Source organism: Heptranchias perlo, chromosome 29 (assembly GCF_035084215.1).
Source record: "Heptranchias perlo isolate sHepPer1 chromosome 29, sHepPer1.hap1, whole genome shotgun sequence".
Taxonomy (NCBI): Eukaryota; Metazoa; Chordata; class Chondrichthyes; order Hexanchiformes; family Hexanchidae; genus Heptranchias; species Heptranchias perlo.
Genome location: NC_090353.1, coordinates 2,708,063 through 2,733,014, shown reverse-complemented (window position 1 = coordinate 2,733,014; position 24,952 = coordinate 2,708,063). Strand labels below are relative to the sequence as shown.

The 24,952-nt window shown below is 44.1% G+C and overlaps 1 protein-coding gene across 1 annotated transcript in view; it reads right to left on the bottom strand.

The window, feature by feature from the left end:
* The window catches only part of LOC137299444 (uncharacterized), a 228,512-nt gene that overhangs the window by 61,818 nt on the left and 141,742 nt on the right, over positions 1 to 24,952 (bottom strand). Inside the window, exon 8 of the mRNA XM_067968180.1 lies at positions 16,804 to 16,861. Coding sequence (XP_067824281.1) covers positions 16,804 to 16,861 — 58 coding nt within the window. The remainder of the gene's footprint in view (positions 1 to 16,803; positions 16,862 to 24,952) is intronic.

The window sequence follows — 24,952 nt, the reverse complement described above, 5'->3', positions numbered from 1 at the left end:
GTGAGGTTATGATTGAGGGATTGAGTGAGGTTATGATTGAGGTAGTGAGTGAGGTTATGATCGAGGTAGTGAGTGAGGTTATGATTGAGGTAGTGAATGAGGTTATGATTAAGGTAGTGAGTGAGGTTACGATCGAGGTAGTGAGTGAGGTTATGATCGAGGTAGTGAGTGAGGTAATGATTGAAGTAGTGAGTGAGGTTACGATCGAGGTAGTGAGTGAGGTTATGATTGAGGTAGTGAGTGAGGTTATGATTGAGGTCATGAGTGAGGTTACGATTGAGGTCATGAATGAGGTTGTGATTGAGGTACTGAGTGAGGTTATGATTGAGGTAGTGAGTGAGGTTATGATCGAGGTAGTGAGTGAGGTTATGATTGAGGTAGTGAGTGAGGTTATTATTGAAGGTAGTGAGTGAGGTTATGATCGAGGTAGTGAGTGAGGTTATGATCGAGGTAGTGAGTGAGGTTATGATAGAGGTAATGAGTGAGATTATGATTGAGGTAGTGAGTGAGGTTATGATCGAGGTAGTGAGTGAGGTTATGATTGAGGTGGTGAGTGAGGTTATGATTGAGGTAGTGAGTGAGATTATGATTGAGGTAGTGAGTGAGGTTATGATTGAGGGAGTGAGTGAGGTTATGATTGAGGTAGTGAGTGAGGTTATGATCGAGGTAGTGAGTGAGGTTATGATTGAGGTAGTGAATGAGGTTATGATTAATGTAGTGAGTGAGGTTACGATCGAGGTAGTGAGTGAGGTTATGATCGAGGTAGTGAGTGAGGTAATGATTGAAGTAGTGAGTGATGTTACGATCGAGGTAGTGAGTGAGGTTATGATTGAGGTAGTGAGTGAGGTTATGATTGAGGTCGTGAGTGAGGTTACGATTGAGGTCGTGAGTGAGGTTATGATTGAAGTAGTGAGTGAGGTTATGATTGAAGTCGTGAGTGAGGTTATGATTGAGGTAGTGAGTGAGGTTATGAATGAGGTAGTGAGTGAGATTATGATTGAGGTAGTGAGTGAGGTTATGATTGAGGTAGTGAGTGAGGTAATGATTCAGGTAGTGAGTGAGGTTATGATTGAGGTAGTGAGGGAGGTTATGATTGAGGTAGTGAGTGAGATTATGATTGAGGTAGTGAGTGAGGTTATGATCGAGGTAGTGAGTGAAGTTATGATTGAGGTCGTGAGTGAGGTTATGATCGAGGTAGTGAGTGAGTTTATGATTGAGGTAGTGAGTGAGGTTATGATTGAGGTAGTGTGTGAGGTTATTATTGAGGTAGTGAGTGAGGTTATGATTGAGGTAGTGAGTCAGGTTGTGATTGAGGTAGTGAGTGAGGTTATAATTGAGGTAGTGAGTGAGGTTGTGATCGAGGTAGTGAGTGAGGTTAAGATTGAGGTCGTGAGTGAGGTTATGATTGAGGTAGTGTGTGAGGTTATAATCGAGGTAGTGAGTGAGGTTATGATTGAGGTAGTGAGTGAGGTTGTGATTGAGGTAGTTAGTGAGGTTATGATTGCGGTAGTGAGTGAGGTTACGATTGAGGTAGTGAGTGAGGTTATGATTGAGGTAGTGAGTGAGGTTATGATTGAGGTAGTGAGTGAGGTTATGATTGAGGTCGTGAGTGAGGTTATGATTGAGGTAATGAGTGAGGTTGTGATCGAGGCGGTGAGTGAGGTTATGATTGAGGTAGTGAGTGAGGTTATGATTGAGGTGGTGTGTGAGGTTATGATTGAGGTAGTGAGTGAGGTTATGATTGAGGTAGTGAGTGAGGTTGTGATTGAGGTAGTTAGTGAGGTTATGATTGAGGAAGTGAGTGAGGTTACGATTGAGGTAGTGAGTGAGGTTATTATTGAGGTAGTGTGTGAGTTTATGATTGAGGTCGTGTGTGAGGTTACGACTGAGGTCGTGAGTGAGGTTATGATTGAGGTAGTGAGTGAGGTTATGATTGAGGTAGTGAGTGAGGTTACGATCGAGGTAGTGAGTGAGGTTATGATTGAGGTAGTGAGTGAGGTTATGATTGAGGTAGTGAGTGAGGTTATGATTGAGGTGATGAGTGTGTTTACGATCGAGGTAGTGAGTGAGGTTACGTTTGAAGTAGTGAGTGAGGTTACGATCGAGGTACTGAGTGAGGTTATGATTGAGGTAGTGAGTGAGGTTACGATTGAGGTCGTGAGTGAGGTTACGATTGAGGTCGTGAGTGAGGTTATGATCGAGGTAGTGAGTGAGGTTATGATTGATGTCGTGAATGAGGTTATGATTGAGGTAGTGTGTGAGGTTATGATACAGGTAGTGAGTGAGGTTATGATGGAGGTATTGAGTGAGGTTATGATTGAGGTAGTGAGTGAGGTTATGATTGAGGTAGTGATTAAGGTTATGTTCGAGGTAGTGAGTGAGGTTATGATTGAGGTAGTGAGTGAGGTTATGATTGAGGTAGTGTGTGAGGTTATGATCGAGGTAGTGAGTGAGGTTATGATTGAGGTAGTGAGTGAGGTTATGTTCGAGGTAGTGAGTGAGGTTATGATTGAGGTAGTGAGTGAGGTTATGATTGAGGTAGTGTGTGTGGTTATTATCGAGGTAGTGAGTGAGGTTATGATTGAGGTAGTGATTGAGGTTGTTATTGAGGTAGTGAGTGAGGTCATGATTGAGGTAGTGAGTGAGGTTGTGATCGAGGTAGTGAGTGAGGTTATGATTGAGGTAGTGAGTGAGGTTGTGATCGAGGTAGTGAGTGAGGTTATGATTGAGGTAGTGAGTGAGGTTATTATTGAAGGTAGTGAGTGAGGTTATGATCGAGGTAGTGAGTGAGGTTATGATCGAGGTAGTGAGTGAGGTTATGATTGAGGTAGTGAATGAGGTTATGATTGAGGTAGTGTGTGAGGTTATGATACAGGTAGTGAGTGAGGTTATGATGGAGGTATTGAGTGAGGTTATGATTGAGGTAGTGAGTGAGGTTATGATTGAGGTAGTGAGTGAGGTTACGATTGAGGTCGTGAGTGAGGTTATGATTTAGGTAGTGAGTGAGGTTATGATTGAGGTCATGAGTGAGGTTACGATTGAGGTCATGAATGAGGTTGTGATTGAGGTAGTGAGTGAGGTTATGATTGAGGTAGTGATCGAGGTTATGATCGAGGTAGTGAGTGAGGTTATGATTGAGGTAGTGAGTGAGGTTATTATTGAAGGTAGTGAGTGAGGTTATGATCGAGGTAGTGAGTGAGGTTATGATCGAGGTAGTGAGTGAGGTTATGATTGAGGTCGTGAGTGAGATTATGATTGAGGTAGTGAGTGAGGTTATAATCGAGGTAGTGAGTGAGGTTAGGATTGAGGTGGTGAGTGAGGTTATGATTGAGGTAGTGAATGAGGTTATGATTAAGGTAGTGATTGAGGTTACGATCGAGGTAGTTAGTGAGGTTATGATCGAGGTAGTGAGTGAGGTTATGATTGAGGTAGTGAGTGAGATTATGATTGAGGTAGTGAGTGAGGTTATGATCGAGGTAGTGAGTGAGGTTATGATTGAGGTGGTGAGTGAGGTTATGATTGAGGTGGTGAGTGAGGTTATGATTGAGGTAGTGAGTGAGATTATGATTGAGGTAGTGAGTGAGGTTATGATTGAGGGAGTGAGTGAGGTTATGAATGAGGTAGTGAGTGAGGTTATGATCGAGGTAGTGAGTGAGGTTATGATTGAGGTAGTGAATGAGGTTATGATTAAGGTAGTGAGTGAGGTTACGATCGAGGTAGTGAGTGAGGTTATGATTGAGGTCGTGAGTGAGGTTATGATTGAAGTAGTGTGTGAGGTTATTATCGAGGTAGTGAGTGAGGTTATGATTGAGGTAGTGAGTGAGGCTATGATTGAGATAGTGAGTGAGGTTATTATCGAGGTAGTGAGTGAGGTTACGATTGAGGTAGTGAGTGAGGTTACGATTGAGGTAGTGAGTGAGGTTATGATCGAGGTAGTGAGTGAGATTATGATTGAGGTAGTGAGTGAGGTTATGATCGAGGTCGTGAGTGAGGTTATGATTGAGGTAGTGAGTGAGGTTAGGATCGAGGTAGTGAGTGAGGTTATGATTGAGGTAGTGAGTGAGGTTATGATTGAGGTAGTGTGTGAGGTTATTATCGAGGTAGTGAGTGAGGTTATGATTGAGGTCGTGAGTGAGGTTATGATTGAGGTAGTGTGTGAGTTTATTATCGAGGTGGTGAGTGAGTTTACGATCGAGGTAGTGAGTGAGGTTATGATTTAGGTAGTGAGTGAGGTTATGATTGAGGTCATGAGTGAGGTTACGATTGAGGTCATGAATGAGGTTGTGATTGAGGTAGTGAGTGAGGTTATGATTGAGGTTGTGAGTGAGGTTATGATCGAGGTAGTGAGTGAGGTTATGATTGAGGTAGTGAGTGAGGTTATTATTGAAGGTAGTGAGTGAGGTTATGATCGAGGTAGTGAGTGAGGTTATGATCGAGGTAGTGAGTGAGGTTATGATTGAGGTAATGAGTGAGATTATGATTGAGGTAGTGAGTGAGGTTATGATCGAGGTAGTGAGTGAGGTTATGATTGAGGTGGTGAGTGAGTTTATGATTGAGGTAGTGAGTGAGATTATGATTGAGGTAGTGAGTGAGGTTATGATTGAGGGAGTGAGTGAGGTTATGATTGAGGTAGTGAGTGAGGTTATGATCGAGGTAGTGAGTGAGGTTATGATTGAGGTAGTGAATGAGGTTATGATTAAGGTAGTGAGTGAGGTTACGATCGAGGTAGTGAGTGAGGTTATGATCGAGGTAGTGAGTGAGGTAATGATTGAAGTAGTGAGTGAGGTTACGATCGAGGTAGTGAGTGAGGTTATGATTGAGGTAGTGAGTGAGGTTATGATTGAGGTCATGAGTGAGGTTACGATTGAGGTCATGAATGAGGTTGTGATTGAGGTACTGAGTGAGGTTATGATTGAGGTAGTGAGTGAGGTTATGATCGAGGTAGTGAGTGAGGTTATGATTGAGGTAGTGAGTGAGGTTATTATTGAAGGTAGTGAGTGAGGTTATGATCGAGGTAGTGAGTGAGGTTATGATCGAGGTAGTGAGTGAGGTTATGATGGAGGTAATGAGTGAGATTATGATTGAGGTAGTGAGTGAGGTTATGATCGAGGTAGTGAGTGAGGTTATGATTGAGGTGGTGAGTGAGGTTATGATTGAGGTAGTGAGTGAGATTATGATTGAGGTAGTGAGTGAGGTTATGATTGAGGGAGTGAGTGAGGTTATGATTGAGGTAGTGAGTGAGGTTATGATCGAGGTAGTGAGTGAGGTTATGATTGAGGTAGTGAATGAGGTTATGATTAATGTAGTGAGTGAGGTTACGATCGAGGTAGTGAGTGAGGTTATGATCGAGGTAGTGAGTGAGGTAATGATTGAAGTAGTGAGTGATGTTACGATCGAGGTAGTGAGTGAGGTTATGATTGAGGTAGTGAGTGAGGTTATGATTGAGGTCGTGAGTGAGGTTACGATTGAGGTCGTGAGTGAGGTTATGATTGAAGTAGTGAGTGAGGTTATGATTGAAGTCGTGAGTGAGGTTATGATTGAGGTAGTGAGTGAGGTTATGAATGAGGTAGTGAGTGAGATTATGATTGAGGTAGTGAGTGAGGTTATGATTGAGGTAGTGAGTGAGGTAATGATTCAGGTAGTGAGTGAGGTTATGATTGAGGTAGTGAGGGAGGTTATGATTGAGGTAGTGAGTGAGATTATGATTGAGGTAGTGAGTGAGGTTATGATCGAGGTAGTGAGTGAAGTTATGATTGAGGTCGTGAGTGAGGTTATGATCGAGGTAGTGAGTGAGTTTATGATTGAGGTAGTGAGTGAGGTTATGATTGAGGTAGTGTGTGAGGTTATTATTGAGGTAGTGAGTGAGGTTATGATTGAGGTAGTGAGTCAGGTTGTGATTGAGGTAGTGAGTGAGGTTATAATTGAGGTAGTGAGTGAGGTTGTGATCGAGGTAGTGAGTGAGGTTAAGATTGAGGTCGTGAGTGAGGTTATGATTGAGGTAGTGTGTGAGGTTATAATCGAGGTAGTGAGTGAGGTTATGATTGAGGTAGTGAGTGAGGTTGTGATTGAGGTAGTTAGTGAGGTTATGATTGCGGTAGTGAGTGAGGTTACGATTGAGGTAGTGAGTGAGGTTATGATTGAGGTAGTGAGTGAGGTTATGATTGAGGTAGTGAGTGAGGTTATGATTGAGGTCGTGAGTGAGGTTATGATTGAGGTAATGAGTGAGGTTGTGATCGAGGCGGTGAGTGAGGTTATGATTGAGGTAGTGAGTGAGGTTATGATTGAGGTGGTGTGTGAGGTTATGATTGAGGTAGTGAGTGAGGTTATGATTGAGGTAGTGAGTGAGGTTGTGATTGAGGTAGTTAGTGAGGTTATGATTGAGGAAGTGAGTGAGGTTACGATTGAGGTAGTGAGTGAGGTTATTATTGAGGTAGTGTGTGAGTTTATGATTGAGGTCGTGTGTGAGGTTACGATTGAGGTCGTGAGTGAGGTTATGATTGAGGTAGTGAGTGAGGTTATGATTGAGGTAGTGAGTGAGGTTACGATCGAGGTAGTGAGTGAGGTTATGATTGAGGTAGTGAGTGAGGTTATGATTGAGGTAGTGAGTGAGGTTATGATTGAGGTGATGAGTGTGTTTACGATCGAGGTAGTGAGTGAGGTTACGATTGAGGTAGTGAGTGAGGTTACGATTGAGGTAGTGAGTGAGGTTATGATTGATGTAGTGAATGAGGTTATGATTGAGGTAGTGTGTGAGGTTATGATACAGGTAGTGAGTGAGGTTATGATGGAGGTATTGAGTGAGGTTATGATTGAGGTAGTGAGTGAGGTTATGATTGAGGTAGTGAGTGAGGTTACGATTGAGGTCGTGAGTGAGGTTATGATTTAGGTAGTGAGTGAGGTTATGATTGAGGTCATGAGTGAGGTTACGATTGAGGTCATGAATGAGGTTGTGATTGAGGTAGTGAGTGAGGTTATGATTGAGGTAGTGAGTGAGGTTATGATCGAGGTAGTGAGTGAGGTTATGATTGAGGTAGTGAGTGAGGTTATTATTGAAGGTAGTGAGTGAGGTTATGATCGAGGTAGTGAGTGAGGTTATGATCGAGGTAGTGAGTGAGGTTATGATTGAGGTAGTGAGTGAGATTATGATTGAGGTAGTGAGTGAGGTTATGATCGAGGTAGTGAGTGAGGTTATGATTGAGGTGGTGAGTGAGGTTATGATTGAGGTGGTGAGTGAGGTTATGATTGAGGTAGTGAGTGAGATTATGATTGAGGTAGTGAGTGAGGTTATGATTGAGGGAGTGAGTGAGGTTATGATTGAGGTAGTGAGTGAGGTTATGATCGAGGTAGTGAGTGAGGTTATGATTGAGGTAGTGAATGAGGTTATGATTAAGGTAGTGAGTGAGGTTACGATCGAGGTAGTGAGTGAGGTTATGATCGAGGTAGTGAGTGAGGTAATGATTGAAGTAGTGAGTGAGGTTACGATCGAGGTAGTGAGTGAGGTTATGATTGAGGTAGTGAGTGAGGTTATGTTTGAGGTCGTGAGTGAGGTTACGATTGAGGTCGTGAGTGAGGTTATGATTGAAGTAGTGAGTGAGGTTATGATTGAGGTAGTGAGTGAGGTTATGATTGAGGTAGTGAGTGAGGTTATGAATGAGGTAGTGAGTGAGATTATGATTGAGGTAGTGAGTGAGGTTATGATTGAGGTAGTGAGTGAGGTAATGATTCAGGTAGTGAGTGAGGTTATGATTGAGGTAGTGAGTGAGATCATGATTGAGGGAGTGAGTGAGGTTATGATCGAGGTAGTGAGTGAGGTTATGATTGAGGTAGTGAGGGAGGTTATGATTGAGGTAGTGAGTGAGATTATGATTGAGGTAGTGAGTGAGGTTATGATCGAGGTAGTGAGTGAAGTTATGATTGAGGTCGTGAGTGAGGTTATGATCGAGGTAGTGAGTGAGTTTATGATTGAGGTAGTGAGTGAGGTTATGATTGAGGTAGTGTGTGAGGTTATTATTGAGGTAGTGAGTGAGGTTATGATTGAGGTAGTGAGTGAGGTTGTGATTGATGTAGTGAGTGAGGTTATAATTGAGGTAGTGAGTGAGGTTGTGATCGAGGTAGTGAGTGAGGTTAAGATTGAGGTCGTGAGTGAGGTTATGATTGAGGTAGTGTGTGAGGTTATAATCGAGGTAGTGAGTGAGGTTATGATTGAGGTAGTGAGTGAGGTTGTGATTGAGGTAGTTAGTGAGGTTATGATTGCGGTAGTGAGTGAGGTTACGATTGAGGTAGTGAGTGAGGTTATGATTGAGGTAGTGAGTGAGGTTATGATTGAGGTAGTGAGTGAGGTTATGATTTAGGGAGTGAGTGAGGTTATGATTGAGGTAGTGTGTGAGGTTATGATTAAGGTATTGAGTGAGGTTATGATTGAGGTAGTGAGTGAGATTATGATTGAGGTAGTGAGTGAGGTTATGATCGAGGTAGTGAGTGAGGTTATGATTGAGGTAGTGAGTGAGGTTATGATCGAGGAAGTGAGTGAGATTATGATTGAGGTAGTGAGTGAGGTTATGATCGAGGTAGTGACTGAGGTTATGATTGAGGTAGTCAGTGATGTTATGATCGAGGTAGTGAGTGAGGTTATGATTGAGGTAGTGAGTGAGGTTATGATTGAGGTAGTGTGTGAGGTTATTATCGAGGTAGTGAGTGAGGTTATGATTGAGGTAGTGAGTGAGGTTGTGATTGAGGTAGTGAGTGAGGTTATGATTGATGTTGTGAGTGAGGTTGTGATCGAGGTAGTGAGTGAGGTTATGATTGAGGGAGTGAGTGAGGTTATGATTGAGGTAGTGAGTGAGGTTATGATTGAGGTAGTGTGTGAGTTTATTATCGAGGTAGTGAGTGAGGTTATGATTGAGGTAGTGAGTGAGGTTGTGATTGAGGTAGTGAGTGAGGTTATGATTGACGTAGTGAGTAAGGTTGTGATCGAGGTAGTGAGTGAGGTTCTGATTGAGGTAGTGAGTGAGGTTATGATTGAGGTAGTGTGTGAGGTTATTATCGAGGTAGTGAGTGAGGTTATGATTGAGGTTGTGATTGAGGTAGTTAGTGAGGTTACGATTGAGGTAGTGAGTGAGGTTACGATTGAGGTAGTGAGTGAGGTTATGATTGAGGTAGTGAGTGAGGTTATGATTGAGGTAGTGAGTGAGGTTATGATTGAGGTAGTGAGTGAGGTTATGATTGAGGTAGTGAGTGAGATTATGATTGAGGTAGTGAGTGAGGTTATGATCGAGGTAGTGAGTGAGGTTATGATTGAGGTAGTGTGTGAGGTTATGATTGAGGTAGTGAGTGAGGTTATGATTGAGGTAGTGAGTGAGATTATGATTGAGGTAGTGAGTGAGGTTATGATCGAGGTAGTGAGTGAGGTTATGATTGAGGTAGTGAGTGAGGTTATGATCGAGGTAGTGAGTGAGGTTATGATTAAGGTAGTGAGTGAGGTTATGATTGAGGTAGTGAGTGAGGTTACGATCGAGGTAGTGAGTGAGGTAATGATTGAGGTAGTGAGTGAGGTTATTATTGAGGTAGTGAGTGAGGTTATGATCGAGGTAGTGAGTGAGGTTATGATCGAGGTAGTGAGTGAGGTTATGATTGAGTTAGTGAGTGAGGTTATGATTGAGGTAGTGAGTGAGATTATGATTGAGGTAGTGAGTGAGGTTATGATCTCGGTAGTGAGTGAGGTTATGATTGAGGTCGTGAGTGAGGTTATGATTGAGGTCGTGAGTGAGATTATGATTGAGGTAGTGAGTGAGGTTATGATTGAGGTAGTAAGTGAGGTTATGATTGAGGAAGTGAGTGAGGTTATGATCGAGGCAGTGAGTGAGGTTATGATTGAGGTAGTGAGTGAGGTTATGATTGAGGAAGTGTGTGAGGTTATTATCGAAGTAGTGAGTGAGGTTATGATTGAAGTAGTGAGTGAGGTTGTGATTGAGGTAGTGAGTGAGGTTATGATTGAGGTAGTGAGTGAGGTTGTGATCGAGGTAGTGAGTGAGGTTATGATCGAGGTAGTGAGTGAGGTTATGATTGAGGTAGTGAGTGAGGTTATGATTGAGGTAGTGTGTGAGGTTATTATCGAGGTAGTGAGTGAGGTTATGTTTGAGGTAATGAGTGAGGTTGTGATTGAGGTAGTGAGTGAGGTTATGATTGAGGTAGTGAGTGAGGTTACGATTGAGGTCGTGAGTGAGATTATGATTGAGGTAGTGAGTGAGGTTATGATTGAGGTAGTGAGTGAGGTTATGATTGAGGTAGTGTGTGAGGTTATGATTGAGGTAGTGAGTGAGGTTATGATTGAGGTAGTGAGTGAGGTTATGATCGAGGTAGTGAGTGAGGTTATGATTGAGATAGTGAGTGAGGTTATGATTGAGGTAGTGAGTGAGATTATGATTGAGGTAGTGAGTGAGGTTATGATCGAGGTAGTGAGTGAGGTTATGATTGAGGTAGTGAGTGAGGTTATGATCGAGGTAGTGAGTGAGGTTATGATTGAGGTAGTGAGTGAGGTTATGATTGAGGTAGTGAGTGAGGTTACGATCGAGGTAGTGAGTGAGGTTATGATTGAGGTAGTGAGTGAGGTTATGATTGAGGTAATGAGTGAGGTTACGATCGAGGTAGTGTGTGAGGTTATGATTGAGGTAGTGAGTGAGGTTACGATTGAGGTAGTGAGTGAGGTTATGATTGAGGTCATGAGTGAGGTTACGATATAGGTCATGAATGAGGTTATGATTGAGGTAGTGAGTGAGGTTATGATCGAGGTAGTGAGTGAGGTTATGATTGAGGTAGTGAGTGAGGTTATTATTGAGGTAGTGATTGAGGTTATGATCGAGGTAGTGAGTGAGGTTACGATTGAGGTCGTGAGTGAGGTTATGATTGAGGTAGTGAGTGAGGTTATGATTGAGGTCATGAGTGAGGTTACGATTGAGGTCATGAATGAAGTTATGATTGAGGTAGTGAGTGAGGTTATGATCGAGTTCGTGAGTGAGGTTATGATTGAGGTAGTGTGTGAGGTTATTATCGAGGTAGTGAGTGAGGTTATGATTGAGGTAGTGAGTGAGGTTCTGATTGAGGTTGTGTGTGAGGTTATGATTGATGTAGTGAGTGAGGTTGTGATCGAGGTAGTGAGTGAGGTTATGATTGAGGGAGTGAGTGAGGTTATGATTGAGGTAGTGAGTGAGGTTATGATTGAGGAAGTGAGTGAGGTTACGATTCAGGTAGTGAGTGAGGTTATTATTGAGGTAGTGTGTGAGTTTATGATTGAGGTAGTGTGTGAGGTTACGATTGAGGTCGTGAGTGAGGTTATGATTGAGGTAGTGAGTGAGGTTATGATTGAGGTAGTGAGTGAGGTTATGATTGAGGTGGTGAGTGAGTTTACGATCGAGGTAGTGAGTGAGGTTACGATTGAGGTAGTGAGTGAGGTTACGATTGAGGTAGTGAGTGAGGTTATGATTGATGTAGTGAATGAGGTTATGATTGAGGTAGTGTGTGAGGTTATGATACAGGTAGTGAGTGAGGTTATGATTGAGGTAGTGAGTGAGGTTATGATTGAGGTAGTGAGTGAGGTTACGATTGACGTCGTGAGTGATGTTATGATTTAGGTAGTGAGTGAGGTTATGATTGAGGTCATGAGTGAGGTTACGATTGAGGTCATGAATGAGGTTGTGATTGAGGTAGTGAGTGAGGTTATGATTGAGGTAGTGAGTGAGGTTATGATCGAGGTAGTGAGTGAGGTTATGATTGAGGTAGTGAGTGAGGTTATTATTGAAGGTAGTGAGTGAGGTTATGATCGAGGTAGTGAGTGAGGTTATGATCGAGGTCGTGAGTGAGGTTATGATTGAGGTAGTGAGTGAGGTTATGATTGAGGTAGTGAGTGAGGTTATGATTGAGGTGGTGAGTGAGTTTACGATCGAGGTAGTGAGTGAGGTTACGATTGAGGTAGTGAGTGAGGTTACGATTGAGGTAGTGAGTGAGGTTATGATTGATGTAGTGAATGAGGTTATGATTGAGGTAGTGTGTGAGGTTATGATACAGGTAGTGAGTGAGGTTATGATTGAGGTAGTGAGTGAGGTTATGATTGAGGTAGTGAGTGAGGTTACGATTGACGTCGTGAGTGATGTTATGATTTAGGTAGTGAGTGAGGTTATGATTGAGGTCATGAGTGAGGTTACGATTGAGGTCATGAATGAGGTTGTGATTGAGGTAGTGAGTGAGGTTATGATTGAGGTAGTGAGTGAGGTTATGATCGAGGTAGTGAGTGAGGTTATGATTGAGGTAGTGAGTGAGGTTATTATTGAAGGTAGTGAGTGAGGTTATGATCGAGGTAGTGAGTGAGGTTATGATCGAGGTAGTGAGTGAGGTTATGATTGAGGTAGTGAGTGAGATTATGATTGAGGTAGTGAGTGAGGTTATGATCGAGGTAGTGAGTGAGGTTATGATTGAGGTGGTGAGTGAGGTTATGATTGAGGTAGTGAGTGAGATTATGATTGAGGTAGTGAGTGAGGTTATGATTGAGGGAGTGAGTGAGGTTATGATTGAGGTAGTGAATGAGGTTATGATTAAGGTAGTGAGTGAGGTTACGATCGAGGTAGTGAGTGAGGTTATGATCGAGGTAGTGAGTGAGGTAATGATTGAAGTCGTGAGTGAGGTTACGATCGAGGTAGTGAGTGAGGTTATGATTGAGGTAGTGAGTGAGGTTATGATTGAGGTCGTGAGTGAGGTTACGATTGAGGTCGTGAGTGAGGTTATGATTGAAGTAGTGAGTGAGGTTATGATTGAGGTAGTGAGTGAGGTTATGATTGAGGTAGTGAGTGAGGTTATGATTGAGGTAGTGAGTGAGATTATGATTGAGGTAGTGAGTGAGGTTATGATTGAGGTAGTGAGTGAGGTAATGATTCAGGTAGTGAGTGAGGTTATGATTGAGGTAGTGAGTGAGATTATGATTGAGGTAGTGAGTGAGGTTATGATTGAGGTAGTGAGTGAGGTTATGATTGAGGTAGTGAGGGAGGTTATGATTGAGGTAGTGAGTGAGATTATGATTGAGGTAGTGAGTGAGGTTATGATCGAGGTAGTGAGTGAGGTTATGATTGAGGTCGTGAGTGAGATTATGATTGAGGTAGTGAGTGAGGTTATGATTGAGGTAGTAAGTGAGGTTATGATTGAGGAAGTGAGTGAGGTTATGATCGAGGCAGTGAGTGAGGTTATGATTGAGGTAGTGAGTGAGGTTATGATTGAGGAAGTGTGTGAGGTTATTATCGAGGTAGTGAGTGAGGTTGTGATTGAGGTAGTGAGTGAGGTTATGATTGAGGTAGTGAGTGAGGTTATGATCGAGGTAGTGAGTGAGGTTATGATCGAGGTAGTGAGTGAGGTTATGATTGAGGTAGTGAGTGAGGTTATGATTGAGGTAGTGTGTGAGGTTATTATCGAGGTAGTGAGTGAGGTTATGTTTGAGGTAATGAGTGAGGTTGTGATTGAGGTAGTGAGTGAGGTTATGATTGAGGTAGTGAGTGAGGTTACGATTGAGGTCGTGAGTGAGATTATGATTGAGGTAGTGAGTGAGGTTATGATTGAGGTAGTGAGTGAGGTTATGATTGAGGTAGTGTGTGAGGTTATGATTGAGGTAGTGAGTGAGGTTATGATTGAGGTAGTGAGTGAGGTTATGATCGAGGTAGTGAGTGAGGTTATGATTGAGGTAGTGAGTGAGGTTATTATTGAGGTAGTGAGTGAGGTTATGATCGAGGTAGTGAGTGAGGTTACGATTGAGGTCGTGAGTGAGGTTATGATTGAGGTAGTGAGTGAGGTTATGATTGAGGTTATGAGTGAGCTTACGATTGAGGTCATGAATGAGGTTACGATTGAGGTAGTGAGTGAGGTTATGATCAAGGTAGTGAGTGAGGTTATGATTGATGTAGTGAGTGAGGTTATTATTGAGGTAGTGAGTGAGGTTATGATCAAGGTAGTGAGTGAGGTTATGATTGAGGTAGTGAGTGAGATTATGATTGAGGTAGTGAGTGAGTTTATGATCAAGGTAGTGAGTGAGGTTATGATTGAGGTAGTGAGTGAGGTTATGATTGAGGTAGTGAGTGAGGTTATTATTGAGGTAGTCAGTGAGGTTATGATTGAGGTAGTGAGTGAGGTTATGATTGAGGTAGTGAGTGAGGTTATTATTGAGGTAGTCAGTTAGGTTATGATTGAGGTAGTGAGTGAGGTTATGATTGAGGTAGTGAGTGAGGTTATGATTGAGGTAGTGAGTGAGGTTATTATTGAGGTAGTCAGTGAGGTTATTATTGAGGTAGTGAGTGAGGTTATGATTGAGGTAGCGAGTGAGGTTATGATTGAGGTAGTGAGTGAGGTTATGATTGAGGTAGTGTGTGAGGTTATGATTGAGGTAGTGAGTGAGGTTATGATTGAGGTAGTGAGTGAGGTTATGATTGAGGTAGTGAGTGAGGTTATTATCGAGGTAGTGAGTGAGGTTATGATTGAGGTAGCGAGTGAGGTTATGATTGAGGTCGTGAGTGAGGTTATGATTGAAGTAGTGAGTGAGGTTATGATTGAGGTAGTGAGTGAGGTTATTATTGAGGTAGTGAGTGAGGTTATGATTGAGGTAGCGAGTGAGGTTATGATTGAGGTAGTGAGTGAGGTTATGATTGAAGTAGTGAGTGAGGTTATGATTGAGGTAGTGAGTGAGGTTATGATTGAGGTAGTGAGTGAGGTTATGATTGAGGTAGTGAGTGAGGTTATGATTGAGGTAGTGAGTGAGATTATGATTGAGGTAGTGAGTGAGGTTATGATTGAGGTAGTGAGTGAGGTAATGATTCAGGTAGTGAGTGAGGTTATGATTGAGGTAGTGAGTGAGATTATGATTGAGGTAGTGAGTGAGGTTATGATTGAGGTAGTGAGTGAGGTTATGATTGAGGTAGTGAGGGAGGTTATGATTGAGGTAGTGAGTGAGATTATGATTGAGGTAGTGAGTGAGGTTATGATCGAGGTAGTGAGTGAGGTTATGATTGAGGTCGTGAGTGAGATTATGATTGAGGTAGTGAGTGAGGTTATGATTGAGGTAGTAAGTGAGGTTATGATTGAGGAAGTGAGTGAGGTTATGATCGAGGCAGTGAGTGAGGTTATGATTGAGGTAGTGAGTGAGGTTATGATTGAGGAAGTGTGTGAGGTTATTATCGAGGTAGTGAGTGAGGTTGTGATTGAGGTAGTGAGTGAGGTTATGATTGAGGTAGTGAGTGAGGTTATGATCGAGGTAGTGAGTGAGGTTATGATCGAGGTAGTGAGTGAGGTTATGATTGAGGTAGTGAGTGAGGTTATGATTGAGGTAGTGTGTGAGGTTATTATCGAGGTAGTGAGTGAGGTTATGTTTGAGGTAATGAGTGAGGTTGTGATTGAGGTAGTGAGTGAGGTTATGATTGAGGTAGTGAGTGAGGTTACGATTGAGGTCGTGAGTGAGATTATGATTGAGGTAGTGAGTGAGGTTATGATTGAGGTAGTGAGTGAGGTTATGATTGAGGTAGTGTGTGAGGTTATGATTGAGGTAGTGAGTGAGGTTATGATTGAGGTAGTGAGTGAGGTTATGATCGAGGTAGTGAGTGAGGTTATGATTGAGGTAGTGAGTGAGGTTATTATTGAGGTAGTGAGTGAGGTTATGATCGAGGTAGTGAGTGAGGTTACGATTGAGGTCGTGAGTGAGGTTATGATTGAGGTAGTGAGTGAGGTTATGATTGAGGTTATGAGTGAGCTTACGATTGAGGTCATGAATGAGGTTACGATTGAGGTAGTGAGTGAGGTTATGATCAAGGTAGTGAGTGAGGTTATGATTGATGTAGTGAGTGAGGTTATTATTGAGGTAGTGAGTGAGGTTATGATCAAGGTAGTGAGTGAGGTTATGATTGAGGTAGTGAGTGAGATTATGATTGAGGTAGTGAGTGAGTTTATGATCAAGGTAGTGAGTGAGGTTATGATTGAGGTAGTGAGTGAGGTTATGATTGAGGTAGTGAGTGAGGTTATTATTGAGGTAGTCAGTGAGGTTATGATTGAGGTAGTGAGTGAGGTTATGATTGAGGTAGTGAGTGAGGTTATTATTGAGGTAGTCAGTTAGGTTATGATTGAGGTAGTGAGTGAGGTTATGATTGAGGTAGTGAGTGAGGTTATGATTGAGGTAGTGAGTGAGGTTATTATTGAGGTAGTCAGTGAGGTTATTATTGAGGTAGTGAGTGAGGTTATGATTGAGGTAGCGAGTGAGGTTATGATTGAGGTAGTGAGTGAGGTTATGATTGAGGTAGTGTGTGAGGTTATGATTGAGGTAGTGAGTGAGGTTATGATTGAGGTAGTGAGTGAGGTTATGATTGAGGTAGTGAGTGAGGTTATTATCGAGGTAGTGAGTGAGGTTATGATTGAGGTAGCGAGTGAGGTTATGATTGAGGTCGTGAGTGAGGTTATGATTGAAGTAGTGAGTGAGGTTATGATTGAGGTAGTGAGTGAGGTTATTATTGAGGTAGTGAGTGAGGTTATGATTGAGGTAGCGAGTGAGGTTATGATTGAGGTAGTGAGTGAGGTTATGATTGAAGTAGTGAGTGAGGTTATGATTGAGGTAGTGAGTGAGGTTATGATTGAGGTAGTCAGTGAGGTTATGATTGAGGTAGTGAGTGAGGTTATGATTGAGGTAGTGAGTGAGGTTATCCCCAACTCCAATCACAACAGTGGACACACAACCCTTGTCTGTGTCTTTGGAACATTTTGGATATGAGCACTGGACGATAGAAATGACCTCACCGAATAATCAAAGGAAAGGAATTCCGTACCTGGATAGTCAACATCGTCATAGATATCGCTGCAATGGAGAGCACAGACTGTTACTGAGAGAAACAGGAACACATTAAACATACCGGGCACAGGGTCATTCGTAATTCAGAATAATAATTACTACCGAGTATTTCGTTAGTAATGAGGTCTGATAATTAGTAATATAAACTTGTTAGGGTAGATCTTGACTGTGACAGTGTAAAATGGGCAATTTACCTCTCTCCCCATTTTAATTTCTGTTGCGGTCAGTAGGGAGAGGTGTAAAACGGGCCGCAGGTTCACTATGGCACGTTTTACACTCTTGCACAAAGCCAGGATCGACCCCATTGTTAGTAATAGAGGGTACTCACGAGTAATGAGGTTTGATTACCATTAATGCTGTCACTAATAACAAGTGACCGTTAGTTGCCCCTTGAGAACGTGGTGATGGGCCTTTTCTTGAATAAAGGTAGAAACTTAACTGGACCAGCCATATAAATACTGTGGCTACAAGAGCAAGTCAGAGGCTGGGTATTCTGCGGCGAGTGACTCACCTCCTGACTCCCCAAAGCCTTTCCACCATCTAAGGCACAAGTCAGGAGTGTGATGGAATACTCTCCACTTGCCTGGATGAGTGCAGCTCCAACAACACTCAAGAAGCTCGACACCAACCAGGACAAAGCAGCCCGCTTGATTGGCACCCCATCCACCACCTTAAACATTCACTCCCTTCACCACCGGCGCACTGTGGCTGCAGTGTGTACCATCCACAGGATGCACTGCAGCAACTCGCCAAGGCTTCTTCAACAGCACCTCCCAAACCCACGACTTCTACCACCTTGAAGGACAAGGGCAGCAGGTACATGGGAACAACACCACCTGCACGTTCCCCTCCAAGTCACACACCATCCCGACTTGGAAATATATCGCCGTTCCTTCATCGTCGCTGGGTCAAAATCCTGGAACTCCCTTCCTAACAGCACTGTGGGAGAACCTTCACCACACGGACTGCAGCGGTTCAAAAAGGCGGCTCACCACCACCTTCTCAAGGGCAATTAGGGGTGGGCAATAAATGCCAGCCTCACCAGTGACGCCCACATCCCATGAACGGATAAACAGAGAGTATCTCTCTCATTCTCCCCTCTCTTGTACCCCTGTATCTCTCATTTTCTCTTTTGGCTGCTCCTCTAATTATTGTGCTGCTAACTCCAGGTCTTTCTCTTGTTTCTTGTCTCATTCACTGTCTCTTTTGTAATCTCAATCTGTTTTCTCACTTCCTCTTGTCCTCCCTCCTGTCTTTACCATATCTCCCTCTCTCTGAACCTCCATCTCGTCCTTTCTTATCCCCTCTCTTACGATCCCTCTGTCTTTATCATGCTGCTATTTCTCTCTGTTTCTCCCTCTCTTCCATTCTCTTATCCTATCTCATACTATCCCTCTCTCGACACTGCAATTCTTATTCTGACTCACTTTCCTTTCCATCTCCCTTTGTTCTTGTTCATCCTTCTCACAACTACTTTCTTGTCTCCTCATTCAGTTGCCACCTTCACTCTCTTGTGCTCTTCTTTCCAATTTCCCTTTCTCTTCCTCTCACTTTTTATACCCACTCTTGTGTCACCTCAATATCTGCTGCTCGATACTTTCTTTCTTGTCACACTGTTTCCCTCCCCTCTCCATTCCACTGTTTCCCTCCCCACTCCATTCCACTGTTTCTCTCTCCTCTCCATCCCACTGTTTCTCTCTCCTCTCCATTCCACTGTTTCTCTCTCCTCTCCATTCCACTGTTTCTCTCTCCTCTCCATTCCTCTGTTTCTCTCTCCTCTCCAATCCACTGTTTCTCTCTCCTCTCCATTCCTCTGTTTCTCACTCCTCTCCATTCCACTGTTTCCCTCCCCTCTCCATTCCTCTGTTTCTCTCTCCTCTCCATTCCACTGTTTCTCTCTCCTCTCCATTCCACTGTTTCTCTCTCCTCTCCATTCCACTGCTTCTCACTCCTCTCCATTCCTCTGTTTCTCTCTCCTCTCCAATCCACTGTTTCTCTCTCCTCTCCATTCCACTGTTTCCCTCTCCTCTCCATTCCACTGTTTCTCTCTCCTCTCCCATTCCACTGTTTCTCTCTCCTCTCTCCATTCCACTGTTTCTCTCTCCTCTCCATTCCACTGTTTCTCTCTCCTCTCTCCATTCCACTGTTTCTCTCTCCTCTCCATTCCACTGTTTCTCCCTCTCCTCTCCATTCCACTGTTTCTCTCTCCTCTCCATTCCACTGTTTCTCTCTCCTCTCTCCATTCCACTGTTTCTCTCTCCTCTCTCCATTCCACTGTTTCTCCTCCTCTCCATTCCTCTGTTTCTCTCTCCTCTCCATTCCACTGTTTCTCTCTCCTCTCCATTCCACTGTTTCTCTCTCCTCTCCATTCCTCTGTTTCTCTCTCCTCTCCATTCCACTGTTTCTCTCTCCTCTCTCCATTCCTCTGTTTCTCCCTCCTCTCCATTCCACTGTTTCTCTCTCCTCTCCATTCCACTGTTTCTCTCTCCTCTCTCCATTCCACTGTTTCTCTCTCCTCTCCATTCCTCTGTTTCTCTCTCCTCTCCATTCCACTGTTTCTCTCTCCTCTCCATTCCACTGTTTCTCTCTCCTCTCCATTCCACTGTTTCTCTCTCCTTCTCCATTCCACTGTTTCTCTCTCCTCTCTCCATTCCACTGTTTCTCTCTCCTCTCCATTCCACTGTTTCTCTCTCCTCTCTCTCATTCCACTGTTTCTCTCTCCTCTCCATTCCACTGTTTCTCCTCTCCTCTCTCCATTCCACTGTTTCTCTCTCCTCTCCATTCCTCTGTTTCTCTCTCCTCTCCATTCCACTGTTTTCTCTCTCCTCTCCATTCCACTGTTTCTCTCTCCTCTCCATTCCACTGTTTCTCTCTCCTCTCTCCATTCCACTGTTTCTCTCTCCTCTCCATTCCTCTGTTTCTCTCTCCTCTCCATTCCACTGTTTCTCTCTCCTCTCCATTCCACTGTTTCTCTCTCCTCTCCATTCCTCTGTTTCTCTCTCCTCTCCATTCCTCTGTTTCTCTCTCCTCTCCATTCCACTGTTTCTCTCTCCTCTCCATTCCTCTGTTTCTCTCTCCTCTCCATTCCACTGTTTCTCTCTCCTCTCCATTCCACTGTTTCTCTCTCCTCTCCATTCCTCTGTTTCTCTCTCCTCTCCATTCCTCTGTTTCTCCTCTCCTCTCCATTCCACTGTTTCTCTCTCTCTCTCCATTCCTCTGTTTCTCTCTCCTCTCCATTCCACTGTTTCTCTCTCCTCTCCATTCCACTGTTTCTCTCTCCTCTCCATTCCACTGTTTCTCTCTCCTCTCCATTCCACTGTTTCTCTCTCCTCTCTCCATTCCACTGTTTCTCTCTCCTCTCCATTCCTCTGTTTCTCTCTCCTCTCCATTCCACTGTTTCTCTCTCCTCTCCATTCCACTGTTTCTCTCTCCTCTCCATTCCACTGTTTCTCTCTCCTCTCCATTCCACTGTTTCTCTCTCCTCTCTCCATTCCACTGTTTCTCTCTCCTCTCCATTCCTCTGTTTCTCTCTCCTCTCTCTATTCCACTGTTTCTCTCTCCTCTCCATTCCACTGTTTCTCTCTCCTCTCCATTCCTCTGTTTCTCTCTCCTCTCCATTCCTCTGTTTCTCTCTCCTCTCCATTCCACTGTTTCTCTCTCCTCTCCATTCCTCTGTTTCTCTCTCCTCTCCATTCCACTGTTTCTCTCTCCTCTCCATTCCACTGTTTCATTCTCCTCTCCATTCCTCTGTTTCTCTCTCCTCTCCATTCCACTGTTTCTCTCTCCTCTCCATTCCACTGTTTCTCTCTCCTCTCCATTCCTCTGTTTCTCTCTCCTCTCCATTCCTCTGTTTCTCTCTCCTCTCCATTCCACTGTTTCTCTCTCCTCTCCATTCCACTGTTTCTCTCTCCTCTCCATTCCACTGTTTCTCTCTCCTCTCCATTCCAATGTTTCTCTCTCCTCTCCATTCCACTGTTTCTCTCCTCCTCTCCATTCCACTGTTTCTCTCTCCTCTCCATTCCACTGTTTCTCTCTCCTCTCCATTCCACTGTTTCTCTCTCCTCTCCATTCCAATGTTTCTCTCTCCTCTCCATTCCACTGTTTCTCCCTCCTCTCCATTCCTCTGTTTCTCTCTCCTCTCCATTCCACTGTTTCTCTCTCCTCTCCATTCCACTGTTTCTCTCTCCTCTCCATTCCACTGTTTCTCTCTCCTCTCCATTCCACTGTTTCTCTCTCCTCTCCATTCCACTGTTTCTCCCTCCTCTCCATTCCACTGTTTCTCTCTCCTCTCCATTCCACTGTTTCTCTCTCCTCTCCATTCCACTGTTTCTCTCTCCTCTCCATTCCTCTGTTTCTCTCTCCTCTCCATTCCTCTGTTTCTCCCTCCTCTCCATTCCACTGTTTCTCTCTCCTCTCCATTCCACTGTTTCTCTCTCCTCTCCATTCCAATGTTTCTCTCTCCTCTCCATTCCACTGTTTCTCTCTCCTCTCCATTCCTCTGTTTCTCTCTCCTCTCCATTCCACTGTTTCTCTCTCCTCTCCATTCCACTGTTTCTCTCTCCTCTCCATTCCTCTGTTTCTCCCTCCTCTCCATTCCACTGTTTCTCTCTCCTCTCCATTCCTCTGTTTCTCTCTCCTCTCCATTCCACTGTTTCTCTCTCCTCTCCATTCCAATGTTTCTCTCTCCTCTCCATTCCACTGTTTCTCTCCTCCTCTCCATTCCACTGTTTCTCTCTCCTCTCCATTCCAATGTTTCTCTCTCCTCTCCATTCCACTGTTTCTCCTCCTCTCCATTCCTCTGTTTCTCTCTCCTCTCCATTCCACTGTTTCTCTCTCCTCTCCATTCCACTGTTTCCCTCTCCTCTCCATTCCACTGTTTCCCTCTCCTCTCCATTCCACTGTTTCCCTCTCCTCTCCATTCCACTGTTTCTCTCTCCTCTCCATTCCTCTGTTTCTCTCTCCTCTCCATTCCACTGTTTCTCTCTCCTCTCCATTCCTCTGTTTCTCTCTCCTCTCCATTCCACTGTTTCCCTCTCCTCTCCATTCCACTGTTTCCTCTCTCCTCTCCATTCCACTGTTTCTCTCTCCTCTCCATTCCTCTGTTTCTCCCTCCTCTCCATTCATTTGTTTCTCTCTCCTCTCCATTCCACTGTTTCTCTCTCCTCTCCATTCCTCTGTTTCTCTCTCCTCTCCATTCCTCTGTTTCTCTCTCCTCTCCATTCCACTGTTTCCCTCTCCTCTCCATTCATTTGTTTCTCTCTCCTCTCCATTCCACTGTTTCCCTCTCCTCTCCATTCCACTGTTTCTCTCTCCTCTCCATTCATTTGTTTCTCTCTCCTCTCCATTCCACTGTTTCTCCCTCCTCTCCATTCCACTGTTTCCCTCTCCTCTCCATTCATTTGTTTCTCTCTCCTCTCCATTCCACTGTTTCTCTCTCCTCTCCATTCCACTGTTTCTCTCTCCTCTCCATTCCACTGTTTCTCTCTCCTCTCCATTCATTTGTTTCTCTCTCCTCTCCATTCCTCTGTTTCTCCTCCTCTCCATTCCACTGTTTCTCCCTCCTCTCCATTCCACTGTTTCTCTCTCCTCTCCATTCCACTGTTTCTCTCTCCTCTCCATTCCACTGTTTCATTCTCCTCTCCATTCCTCTGTTTCTCTCTCCTCTCCATTCCACTGTTTCTCTCTCCTCTCCATTCCACTGTTTCTCTCTCCTCTCCATTCCTCTGTTTCTCTCTCCTCTCCATTCCTCTGTTTCTCTCTCCTCTCCATTCCACTGTTTCTCTCTCCTCTCCATTCCACTGTTTCTCTCTCCTCTCCATTCCACTGTTTCTCTCTCCTCTCCATTCCAATGTTTCTCTCTCCTCTCCATTCCACTGTTTCTCCCTCCTCTCCATTCCACTGTTTCTCTCTCCTCTCCATTCCACTGTTTCTCTCTCCTCTCCATTCCACTGTTTCTCTCTCCTCTCCATTCCAATGTTTCTCTCTCCTCTCCATTCCACTGTTTCTCCCTCCTCTCCATTCCTCTGTTTCTCTCTCCTCTCCATTCCACTGTTTCTCTCTCCTCTCCATTCCAATGTTTCTCTCTCCTCTCCATTCCACTGTTTCTCCCTCCTCTCCATTCCACTGTTTCTCCCTCCTCTCCATTCCACTGTTTCTCCCTCCTCTCCATTCCACTGTTTCTCTCTCCTCTCCATTCCAATGTTTCTCTCTCCTCTCCATTCCACTGTTTCTCTCTCCTCTCCATTCCTCTGTTTCTCTCTCCTCTCCATTCCTCTGTTTCTCCCTCCTCTCCATTCCACTGTTTCTCTCTCCTCTCCATTCCACTGTTTCTCTCTCCTCTCCATTCCAATGTTTCTCTCTCCTCTCCATTCCACTGTTTCTCTCTCCTCTCCATTCCTCTGTTTCTCCCTCCTCTCCATTCCACTGTTTCTCTCTCCTCTCCATTCCACTGTTTCTCTCTCCTCTCCATTCCTCTGTTTCTCCCTCCTCTCCATTCCACTGTTTCTCTCTCCTCTCCATTCCTCTGTTTCTCTCTCCTCTCCATTCCACTGTTTCTCTCTCCTCTCCATTCCAATGTTTCTCTCTCCTCTCCATTCCACTGTTTCTCCCTCCTCTCCATTCCACTGTTTCTCTCTCCTCTCCATTCCAATGTTTCTCTCTCCTCTCCATTCCACTGTTTCTCCCTCCTCTCCATTCCTCTGTTTCTCTCTCCTCTCCATTCCACTGTTTCTCTCTCCTCTCCATTCCACTGTTTCCCTCTCCTCTCCATTCCACTGTTTCCCTCTCCTCTCCATTCCACTGTTTCCCTCTCCTCTCCATTCCACTGTTTCTCTCTCCTCTCCATTCCTCTGTTTCTCTCTCCTCTCCATTCCACTGTTTCTCTCTCCTCTCCATTCCTCTGTTTCTCTCTCCTCTCCATTCCACTGTTTCCCTCTCCTCTCCATTCCACTGTTTCCCTCTCCTCTCCATTCCACTGTTTCTCTCTCCTCTCCATTCCTCTGTTTCTCCCTCCTCTCCATTCATTTGTTTCTCTCTCCTCTCCATTCCACTGTTTCTCTCTCCTCTCCATTCCTCTGTTTCTCTCTCCTCTCCATTCCTCTGTTTCTCTCTCCTCTCCATTCCACTGTTTCCCTCTCCTCTCCATTCATTTGTTTCTCTCTCCTCTCCATTCCACTGTTTCCCTCTCCTCTCCATTCCACTGTTTCTCTCTCCTCTCCATTCATTTGTTTCTCTCTCCTCTCCATTCCACTGTTTCTCCCTCCTCTCCATTCCACTGTTTCCCTCTCCTCTCCATTCATTTGTTTCTCTCTCCTCTCCATTCCACTGTTTCTCTCTCCTCTCCATTCCACTGTTTCTCTCTCCTCTCCATTCCACTGTTTCTCTCTCCTCTCCATTCATTTGTTTCTCTCTCCTCTCCATTCCTCTGTTTCTCCCTCCTCTCCATTCCACTGTTTCTCCCTCCTCTCCATTCCACTGTTTCTCTCTCCTCTCCATTCCACTGTTTCTCCCTCCTCTCCATTCCACTGTTTCTCTCTCCTCTCCATTCATTTGTTTCCCTCTCCTCTCCATTCCACTGTTTCTCTCTCCTCTCCATTCCACTGTTTCTCTCTCCTCTCCATTCAACTGTTTCTCTCTCCTCTCCATTCCTCTGTTTCTCTCTCCTCTCCATTCCACTGTTTCTCTCTCTTCTCCATTCCACTGTTTCTCTCTCCTCTCCATTCATTTGTTTCTCTCTCCTCTCCATTCCACTGTTTCTCTCTCCTCTCCATTCCACTGTTTCTCCCTCCTCTCCATTCCACTGTTTCTCTCTCCTCTCCATTCCACTGTTTCTCTCTCTTCTCCATTCCAATGTTTCTCTCTCCTCTCCATTCCATTGTTGTCCTTTCTGCTCTGTTTAATTTTTTCATTTTCTCTCTTTCTCTCAACCCTCTCTTTTATCCTCTAACTTTCAACACTTTTTCATCACATTTTTCTACTCTCCACCACTCTCTATCTTTTCCCCTCTCTCATATTTTCCTTTTCTTGTCCATTTGTTTTATCTTTTGTCCTCTATATCTCACATATATCCTCCTCATTCTTATCCTCTCACACTTTAGC